This window comes from Telopea speciosissima, chromosome 3 (assembly GCF_018873765.1).
Source record: "Telopea speciosissima isolate NSW1024214 ecotype Mountain lineage chromosome 3, Tspe_v1, whole genome shotgun sequence".
Lineage (NCBI taxonomy): Eukaryota > Viridiplantae > Streptophyta > Magnoliopsida > Proteales > Proteaceae > Telopea > Telopea speciosissima.
Window position 1 is genome coordinate 2,938,040 of NC_057918.1, and position 11,438 is coordinate 2,949,477.

The 11,438-nt window shown below is 39.3% G+C and overlaps 1 protein-coding gene across 1 annotated transcript in view; it reads left to right on the forward strand.

The window, feature by feature from the left end:
- The window catches only part of LOC122656701 (calmodulin-binding transcription activator 4-like), a 40,195-nt gene that overhangs the window by 18,129 nt on the left and 10,628 nt on the right, over positions 1-11,438 (forward strand). Inside the window, exons 6-8 of the mRNA XM_043851316.1 lie at positions 2,097-2,610; positions 10,450-10,586; positions 10,836-11,285. Coding sequence (XP_043707251.1) covers positions 2,097-2,610; positions 10,450-10,586; positions 10,836-11,285 — 1,101 coding nt within the window. The remainder of the gene's footprint in view (positions 1-2,096; positions 2,611-10,449; positions 10,587-10,835; positions 11,286-11,438) is intronic.

Sequence of the window (11,438 nt, forward strand, 5' to 3'; positions counted from 1 at the left end):
ATACCCATATTTTAGGCCCATAAAAGTGGCCTATTACATTAGAAGCCCATGGGATCAAAGGCCCAACATGTATGTAACTCAACCCTAGACTTATTCCCAATGAAACAAGCCCTATTTGGTGATGAATCTGCATCACTATGTCACCTTCTTTATTTATGATTGGTCCCAGATATCTAAAATAGTTACTTTATGGTATCTCTCTTTCCTCAATTCGCACCGTATCAGTATCTCTCAGTGTGATTAAATTGCACATCATATGCTCCGTCTTCATTCTACTAATCTTAAAGCCTCTGGTTTCCAAGGTTGACCTCCAATGCACAAGAAATTTCTAATATGGAAATATTTTGTAAATATTCGAAAGAGTGAAAATTTTCACTAGAACTTCAGAGAATATTCCTTTCTTATACATTTTTGCATCCTAAGAAAAATTAGGGAATATTGAAGAAAGCATGTTTGGGCTCAAAATGAATTACAAATAAGAATCAAAGCAAAACAAAAAGGAATGGAATAACTAATATCTGCTAAGATGATTGTGGCCGCATCTTCTTCCCCCCCAACATGACTCAGAGTTTATAAAATCTTTTCCCTCACATTTGTTGGTGTAGGGTGTTTCTGCGGACACATGGGAGCTCGTAAAAACTGTTACAGTACCAAAAACAGATAAACCAGTCCACAACCAAGCTACGAAGAGAAGAAGAGAAGAGAGAAACCGAGAGGGAGAGAAGAATAAGAAGTCACGCTAGAATGAATGTCTAGCCGGGTAGTAATGTACTATAGAATACCCAAACTACCACTAGAGTGGCAGTAACACTTACAAAATCAAAACTAGATAGACAATGCCTGATAAATTTCCAAACTTTTTAGAATCCATTGTCTTTGTCATTAGTGGAAAAACGGAATAGCCTTGCTCCACATGTATAGAGTGCATAGCTGAAGGCATCATATTATAAAAATAAGGCACACCGGTACTGCTATTTGAGGTCTTCCAATTTGGACTTGGTATTGAGGATTTGGAATCAGATTCTAGTGGACCTTTCTTGAACTGAAGCTTATCTGAAGCATTACATTATCACTATTTTTAATTGTTCGATGTTTCTGGTGCTGGTATTGAGTATTTGGATTTGTTTCCAATGCATCTAGTCCAAGACTCTTAAGTCTTTGGGCTTATCAGGAAGATTACTATGACTTATGACTCATGACAAAACTCAACAAGTGTTATCCCAACTGAATGGGGTTGGCTCCATGAATCCTATTTCACCATTCAACTCTATTTAGGGCTATATTTGTTGTTAATCTTAAGCCATGCATGTGTAATCTCACCACTTCTCCCATAGTCATTTTTGGCTATCCCTTATCTCATTATCTAAGTAACGGGCAAAGTTTTCTGTCAAGTTTGATTAGAAATTGCTTCTAGACTGTAGACCATTTTTTTTACCCTTTCAATTTGATTTTTTCATCTTTGTTAAATGAATATAGGGAAGGTCCAAGGGTCCATGTGCAAAAAATAAAGTGTATACTGACTCACATAAAAAAGTGGTACTGTACAAAAATTTATACAATGGAAGAAACATTAGAAACAATCATGTCCCATTGTTTTCTAATGTAGCATACTGGATACTTTGAAACACAAGGGTTCATTTGAACACCAAAGTAGTAGATTTTTTTCACTTTATTCCCTACTTTTTCCCCAGCTGTACACCTCAAATGTTTTTCCGTTTCATTCCTCCCAAATGGACCAAGATATGTTAAGTACTATGGAAAAAGGATGGATCATGTTGTTCCTCAGAGATTCTCACATGATATAAAGCTGTCTTGACCAAAATTAAATTACGCTATACTTCATCGCCACCTGATTTTGGTTGCCCATTCAGTGTTGTGAACGTTTTTTGTTTTTGGGGTGAATGTGAAATGTTCTTACTAAATGTCCTTCCTATGAACCTTGACTGACATTTTCTTGGTGTAGCTCTTATCTTTATTTACTGGTTGTTACTTCTTTTGATGCTTTCTATCTGCTAGTTTTTTCTATAAAAGGTGGTGATTAGTACATACCCTGAGTTGCTATGTTACAATTCTAGGTTCATTTAATGTGTTTACAGGGAAGGCACAATGCTGGATCAGGCTCTTACCTTTCACCAGGCCTGCCTTCTACTCCAAGTCAGAGTACCAGTCCTTATTCTGCCCAAAATCCTGGCTCATTTTCTGGAACTAGTGAATTGTATGAACCATCTCGCAGTTCCATTAGTCGAGGATCTGTGGAAGTCAGTTCTGAGTCGGTTATCAGGAGTACTGAGCTGGATCCCTTGGATATAATGGAGAGATCAGGAGAGTTTAGTAGTTCATCTGAGCCTGAGGTCAACCATGCACTGCGAAGGCTTCAGGAGCAGTTAAGTTTGGGTGATGATGACTTTGCAGAGGAACTTTCTTCATACTGCACTCAGAAGGAGAAGTCAAAGGATTCAGGATTCCTAGATTCTGAAGTGAAGGGATCCAAACAGGATGAGTTTGAAGTTTTACTACATGGATCAGAATACAAAAAACATAATCTGAATTATAGTGGAAATGCTGCGGGACTAGAGAATTCAAATAACCACCTGTTGCCACAAAATGCAGGTACATTCTGTTTGTTAGTGTTCAGGATCACTAGCTTTTAGAAAACTAAGAATTAAAAGAACTATTTTACCCTTCCTGCTTCATTTTGGTATGTAGCAGGCTAACTGCTTCCCATTTCTTTAAAAGGGGTGTACCCAGTGCCAAGGATCGAGATCTCGGTTTCGACATGGTTTCGGTCAGACCTAAAACTGAGACATGCTGGATCTTGTTTCGAGGTTTCGACACTGGGTTTTGACCCTGGGCCTCCCTGGGTTTCGTCGAGGTCAGGCCCGAAACTGAGACAACTCGGACATTTCGGTCAGTTTCGACCAAGATTTAGATCTATGCCCAGTGCCCGAGGCTCCTGCTACTGCAGCATCCTGGGGAGGGGCATATGTACGCAGCCTTACCCCCACTTTTTGTGGAGAGGTTGTTTCCTTGTTCGAACCCGCGACCACCAGGTTGCAATAGAGTAACCTTACCGTTGCGCCGAGGCCCACCCTCAACTGCTTCCCATTTCTTTTTGTCTTGTATGAAATATTATCGATGTTAGCTATCTTTGCAATGTTGATTCCATTCATTATCAATCTCATACAATTTCTTCGTACTCTTTTTTATATTTACATTGATTTTCTCTTCTTGCTTGGATTTTTACCTCTTAGCTTTAATCTGAAATCTGAATTATGAGTCTGATGTTAGATAATTTGGATACCTTTTGGTTATGTGCCCCCAATAATAGAGTAAACTGAGGCCAGGAACCTAGGCTATATTTTAGTTCTGAAAACAGGGCTACAATCAGAAAATATATTTCAGAAGTAGGTTTCTCAACCAAAATATGAAACTACGTTTATAAAAAATTTAAAAAAAAAAGGAAATTCAGAAACAAAGCATAATTCCAGATCTAAAATTCTAGCTTGAACTCAGCAAACCAGTTTGAAGAGAGTAGAATAATTGGAATCCGTTAATTGAAAGAACTAAAAGCAGTGAGGATATAGGACAATCAGAATAGAGAACTTTCCGTCATTCAAAGTTGCACAGAATCGAGAGAAAAACATGGCATGAGTCACCATGAACAGTGTTTTAGGTTTGATCACCAACCCTAGAAGGAAAAAAGATCACTCCTCTCAAACGTGTAAATCCATTCCATGACCATAACTGAATGAAATCTGATTGCAAGGTGAATAGATATAACCCCACATATAAGAACCCTTTTTTCCTTATTCCTACCTTGACTTATTTGCTTAAGGCTCCAAAACAGAAATTGATAGATATATAAATTCGATTGGAACTAGAGAACTTTCCTAAGCCCAAAATACTTATCCTATCTTGCCTAAAACACACTTGAACTATCCTTAATACTATCCTATGACAAGTCCTTTAAATTTAAATAAAATTATGCGTTTGACTCCAATCACTTAGATATGATAACATGATTGAAGAAATAATGATAATAATGGCTTGTGTAGAGCAATGAGCCCTCCACGATTTATTTATAATAGTAAATCCATAAGAAACCAATTACAATTAGAACTCTAACTCTAACTAGCTGACTAGGCAACATAATATAGCTAGGAATAGGAATAAACAACTAAATAGAAAAAACAACCTCATGGGTCGACCCATGTCTCACAGAAAGCCCATATTCCAACGCTCCCCCTCAAGTTGGTGCATAAATATCTGTCATGCCCAACTTGCACACTAGAGGTTGAAAAACTTTTCCACTTAATCCTTTTGTGAACACATCAGCCAACTGGTCTCCAGATTGCACATAAGGAACGCAAATAGTCCCATTATCCTGATTCCCCTTGATAAAATGACGGTCAATTTCAATATGTTTCGTCCTATCATGCTGCACTGGATTATGGGCAATACTTATTGCTGATTTGCTATCACAGTAGAGTCGCAGAAGTAGAGTATTAGGAATGCTCAAATCTTGTAACAAGGTTTTGAGCCACAATAGTTCACAATACCAAGAGCCATAACTCTAAATTCAGCCTCTGCACTTGAACGGGCCACTACTGTTTGCTTCTTGTTGCGCCATGTAACACAATTTCCACCCACAAATGTATAGTAACCTGTGGTGGATTTTCGATCAGGGGAACCAGTCCAGTCTGAATCAGTGTAAGCCTCAATCTGTAGATGATCATGACGGGATAATAACACACCTTTACTAGGTGCTGACTTCAAGTATCGTAAAATCCTGAGTATTGCTTCCATATGATTAGACCGAGGGTCATGCATAAATTGACTGATAAGACTCACCGCATAGGCAATGTCAGGCCGAGTGTGAGATAAATAAATGAGTCGCCTGACTAACCTCTGATATCTCCCTTTGTCTACTAGTTCACCATCAGTGTCTCGGAAACTAGCATTTGCCTCAATAGGCGTATCAACAGGAGAACAGCCTAACATGCCAGTTTCAGACAGAACATCTAGAGTATACTTGCGTTGAGATAAGAATAGCCCTTGAGAAGAATGAGCCACTTCAATCCCTAGAAAGTAGCGAAGTATGCCTAGATCCTTGATCTCAAATTCCTTGGCCAAATATGTCTTCAACTTGGAAATTTCAGCAGGGTTATTTCCAGTTACAACTATATCATCAACATATACTATGAGGAGAGTTATAATGCTGTCTGATTTCTTGATGAATAAGGTGTGGTCTGCGTTGCTTTGTTTATAACCGAATGTCAACATTGCCGTCTGAAAGCGACCAAACCATGCACGTGGTGATTGTTGCAGGCCATACAAAGCACGCTTAAGTTTACAAACCTTGCCGTGAGTTGCAGCAGATGAGAACCCAGGAGGAACATCCATATATAATTCTTCCTCTAATTCACCATGGAGGAAGGCATTTTTAACATCAAGTTGCTGCAGACTCCGTCCTAAGTTCATAGCACAAGAGAGAATTACCCTGATAGTATTCATTTTGGCAACCGGTGCAAAAGTTTCCAAATAATCTATCCCATATGTCTGCGTAAATCCGCGAGCAACCAGCCTTGCTTTAAAACGGTCAACAGTTCCATCAGCTTTCTGTTTAATTACAAATACCTACTTGCAGCCAACAGTCTTCTTCTGTGGTGGAAGTGTGACAAGATCCCATGTACCACTCTTCTTAAGAGCTTGCATTTCTTCGACCATGGCCTCTTTCCACCTAGTATCTGCAAATGCCTCCTGCCAAGTCTGTGGTATAGAAACAGAGGATAAAGAGAAAACAAAAGCATGAAATGAGGGGGATAAAAACTCATACGAAACAACCTGTGAAATTGGATGTTGCGTACAAGATCTTTTTCCCTTCCTGAGGGCAATGGGTAGGTCAAGTGATAGATCAGAAATAATAGGAGAAGGATCTAAAGGATCAGAGATATTACCAGAGGAAGTGTCATTCGGTCCTGGTTCAGAGGAGAACTCTTGGTGTGGTAATACTGCAGTGGTGGGCTGTCTTTGCCCTTTTTTTTTTTCTATAATACTGTTGATTAAAGTCTTTCTTTGGCTATACCTGCTGCTCCCCCTGGACATCATCATCTAAAGGTACATGGTAACCATCAATGGGTTCATCTAGAGGAGGTGGAATAGTAACCGACACATCTTCTAGAGTAGGTGTAGACTCCCCCTGAAGAGGTGCCGAGGAGGGAAAGAAAGCCACAGCCTCATGAAAAACGACATCCATGGAAACAAAAACACGACGAGAGGTAGGGTGATAACACTTATACCCTTTTTGATTTGAGAATAACCAATGAAAATGCAGCGGAGACCACGAGGATCAAGCTTACCATGGGCATAGTGATTCCTAACAAAACAAACACACTCGAAAATCTTGGGCGGAATAATATATGAAGAAGACCCCTTTAAAAGATCAAGAGGGGACCTGTAGTCAAGGACCTGAGAGGGCAATCTGTTGATAAGGTAAGCAGCCATTAAAACAGCCTCACCCCAAAAATGAGAAGGGACATGCATCTCAAATATAATAGAGCGAGCCACATCAAGGAGATGTCTATTTTTGTGTTCAGCCGCTCCATTTTGGGGTGGAGTTTCAACGCAACTGGTTTGATGAATAATACCTTGAGTAGCAAGAAATAACTGAAATGCTCCATCGAAATATTCACGACCATTGTCACTCCGGAGAGTTCGAATGGTGGCCTGGAACTGAGTTTGAATCAAGCTATAAAAAACTTTAAAACAAGAGAACACTTCACTTTTGTGTCGCATTAAATAAACCCAGGTGGTGCGTGTGTGACAATCAATAAAGGTGACAAACCACTTAAAACCAGAAATAGAAGATGTACGTGAGGGACCCCAGACATCAGAATGAATCATAGAAAATGGTTTAAAACATCTTTTATTGGAACTAGAATAAACAGAACGAGTTTGTTTTGCAAAAACACAAGCCTCACATAATAAAGAGCGAGGATTACAATGCTGAAATAAAATAGGAAAAATCTCAGCTAATGTTCCTAAAGGTGGATGGCCCAATCGACGATGCCAACGATGCAGTTCAGATAAATGATGGTCAGCGGAAGTAGTAGTAAGAGCCTGTCCAGACTTAGTAGCAGCAGTACCAGAGATAAGATCATCGTCAAGCAAATAAAGGCCACCACGCATTTTACCAGGTCCAATCGTTTTTCCTGTCCCTAAGTCCTGAAAGACACAATGTGAAGGATAAAAAATAGCTTTACAATTTAGATCAGAGGTTAAACTTCGGATAGAAAGCAAATTAGAAGTTAGCTTAGGGACATGCAAAACAGAGGACAAAGATAAAGAAGGAGAGCAATGGATGGCCCCCTTCCCAGATACAGAGGAAAGAGAACCATCGCCTATTTTAATTTTATCTTTGCCTGAACAAGGAGAATAACGAAAAAACAAATTAGATGTACCAGTCATGTGGTCAGTAGCTCCTGAATCAATTATCCAAGGATGAGATAATGCCGAAGCACATTGACCAGCAAAAGAAATACCTGGTTTGGACAAAACAAGGTTGGATTCAGAAGAGGGAACCACAGTCGAGGTAGAGGCAGATGCAGATGAAGATGCAAGAGATCCAAAGTTTGTCATCATGCGACGAAAAATAGCAAGTTCCTCTGCAGAAAGGGTAGTAGTAGGGGCTCTTTCAGTAGCTTCAGAAAGGTGAGCCTGTGTGCCACCACGACCACCCCGACCACGACCACGGCCCCGACCGCGACCACCACCATGACCATCAGATGAATCAGATGGCCGACCATGCAACTTCCAGAAATAATCCACAGTATGTCGTTCTTTTCCACAATGGGTACACTTAAGAGGTTCCTTCTCAGATGAGGAACGGGTACCAGTATTAGAAGAGCCACCCCCAGAGGAAATTAAAGCAGATCTCTCTGGCTGTGTAGTTGGTAACATGGTGGAACGACGAGTATCTTCCAATTGTATCAAAGAGTAGGCTTGCTCCAAAGTGGGAAAAGGTGAACGGCTCAGAACTTGAGACTGAAGCTGATCATATTCCACATTAAGGCCAGTCAAAAAAGTGTATACTCTGAATTTGTCCTCCCTAAACTGAAATTTGGTAATATCAGAAGGACAATCAAGCTGAAAGTTATCATAATAGTCAAGCTCCTGCCACAGACTACAGAGTTCACAGTAATATTCGGATAAGGTCAGTTCACCCTGTTTGGTTGCATGAATTTTCCGTTGAATATCATAAACTTGTGCATCATTCCCTACCTGGGAATAGGTACCCTTAGCAGCTTTCCAAATTTTTGCTGCTGAATCAAGTAGTGTATAGCTACGGGCAATGGAAGGAGTCATTGCACTGAGAAGAAAAGACATAACAAGAGAGTTACTTGAACTCCACTTGTCTTGTAATGAACCAGCCTCACTTGGCTTGACAGTGGTACCATAGATATATCCCTTATAACCCCTTGCATCAATGGAGAGAAAAACTGATGTGGACCAGAGTAAATAATTGGTGCCATCGAGCTTCACTGGGCTGACTGGAAAAGAGGGATAATCATGATGATTCCCTTGTGCAGTAGTTTGACCAGTGGCCACTGTAGAGACTTCTGAATCAGGCATATTGATCACAAAAAAATCCAAAAACAGCCAAGAAAATTGCAGATATCGATTCCAAAAAAGTGCAGAAATCGATTTCTGCAAAAAAAATCTCAGCTTGTGATGGAATACTGGTTCTGCTTATGTATAGTGCAGAAAAACTGAGAAGAACAAAAAATCTGCAGGAATGCTGGAAACCGAGAACTGCAGAAACAAAAAAAATCTGTTGTGGCCGCAGGTCTGCAACAAGAAAAAATACCTGCAGGTTTTTTTTGAATAATCTGCAGGTCTTTGAAAAAATTGCAGGGCTTCAAAAATCTGCTGGTCCTCGAATAAAAAATTGCAGGTCTTCAAATAAAGCTGCAGGTCTTCATAAAAAAAATCTGCAGGTCTTCAAATATAAATAAGCTGCAGAGCTTCAACAAATCTGCAGGTCTTCAAATAAACTGCAGAGCTTCATAAAAAAATCTGCAGGTCTTCAAATAAACCGCAGAACTTCAATCTTCAGACATGGATCTCACGATTGTTGGAGATCATAAAAAAAAGAATACACGAAAGGAGGTAAGATTATGGGCAGGTACTAGATCATTATGAGATCACCTCAAAGTACCGCCTCCATAAAAGAAGAAGAAGAGAAGAGAGAAGGCTTTAGGGTTTCGGTGGGTTTAGGGTTTTAGGAAGGGGAAGATGAGTGGGAGCAGAATTCAATCTCAAATAGAGAGATCGATATTGGGATGTGAGAATTATCTCTCAGGTATCGTTTTCAGCTTTGATACCATGAAGAAATAATGATAATAATGGCTTGTGTAGAGCAATGAGCCCTCCACGATTTATTTATAATAGTAAATCCATAAGAAACCAATTACAATTAGAACTCTAACTCTAACTAGCTGACTAGGCAACATAGTATAGCTAGGAATAGGAATAAACAACTAAATAGAAAAAACAACCTCATGGGTCGACCATATATCATGGGTCAACCCATGTCTCACGGAAAGCCCATGTTCCAACAATGATGAATATCAACATCCAACCGTATGTGAAAACTCTAAAATTAATTCCTTTGATAATCGAAGGCTGAAACTGTTGCTGGAGATGCTTCTGCATCAGCATCAGAATCCCTCTTGATAACTGTTTGGGGATGCATTTGAATACTTAATTCAACATAAAATGTGATAATAATCCTCCGCAGTCCTAGTATGCAGGAGATTGCTCATTGGTTAAATGGAAATGAATTGTTGGTTTCTTGTAGTGCAGACAATTTCTTTGTTTGTGTGGTTAAGAAAATTTCAGGGTAGCAAACATTATCTAGAATTTCTCTTAGATTCGAACCCATAGCTGATGATGGAACTAGAATAGATATTTTTTTGTTTCCTACTCACACGAGCGCATATCCTTGCTTTTCTATAAATCTCTAATTCTGATCTTCCTCCCCAATCTCAAGTTTCATCCCAGCGGAATGCCAAAATTAGAGGCCAATCTCCCTATAAACTAAATCCAAACAAAAAAATGCAAGACCTCTAAAACATTCCGACCCTTAATTCGAGAGGTTGTATCAACAATTTCTACATTTTGGGCCCTTGTCTTCATCGTAAAAAATAACCTCACGTTCCTTAGCTTCCTAATCCTCATTGGGCTTGAGAAACCAATTTGTTGTACTGAGTACTGATACTTCCTTTTTCCATACAGATGTTCTTGACATCTTCAATAATTTTATTTGTTTCTTTGTGTTTTGCATGTTTATCTGCCTTTCTTTTTGGGGTGGGGGGGGGTAGGGGGCCTTCACTGCATTATTGATTTCAAAAGGAGAGAGAGTATGATTAACTACTTCTATTTCTTTAGGTGACAGGGAGCCTTTGGGTCCTGAATATACACATGAGAAGGAGAATTCTCCATCATGGAAAGAGATGCTGGAATTGTGTTCCCCTTCAACTGGTTCTGATTCTCGAGAGAAACTTTTCAACAGATTGGATGGAAAGGTGAGTTACATAAAATATTACTCTGTTTTATTTGTTTTAGCTATTGATTTTCCTCCTATCTCAGATCCATCAAACTTTCTGCCTTTACTAAAATTCCTACCAAAAAATGAATACTATACTTATGTTTCTCTTAGTAGACTCGCCATTACACTTCTGTAATATCCAATTTCCTGATTTTCTGGATAAGGAAGTTGTTATGCATTATATTGTGCAAATTCTCAACTGATTGGGATGTTTGTGCTGATACAGACACTACAGGAAAAGCCTCTGTCCCCAGAGAGGGGAACAATTTTGGGGAATCCAGTTAGACAGCAGGAAATCAGGTCTTCTCAGTGGTTGGATTTTGGTGGAAATAATTCAGAAAATAGGGCGAATTACTGCACAACTTCTGAGAGTGATTTAAGCTTACAAATGCAACTTTCAGCTGCTAGGGAGTTTCTATTAGGCTCTGACAATTCTCTTGTATCTGCAACTTTAAGAACATTGCCTCAAGTAGTAGAAAACTCCAAAAGATCTTCATATTCTTCAGGAACAACTGTTCACAAAGCCAACCCTAACTCTTATACATTGTGGTTTGACCAAGAAAATCATCTTGAAGTTCCTCTGGATGGAGATTCAAGTTTGACCATTGCACAGAAACAAAGATTTACTATTTGTGAAATATCGCCAGAATGGGGATATGACACTGAGGCTACCAAGGTATATTCCATGAATTCCTGCATCTAGTCGTGCTCCTCTCTGAATAATAATTTCTGGTTTCCCCATTGTAAAGCTAAACTGTTTTCAAACTCAATGGCTTGAATCATCAAATTTTTTATCCAGAAACTTGGATTGGATTTCGTGATTAGTTGT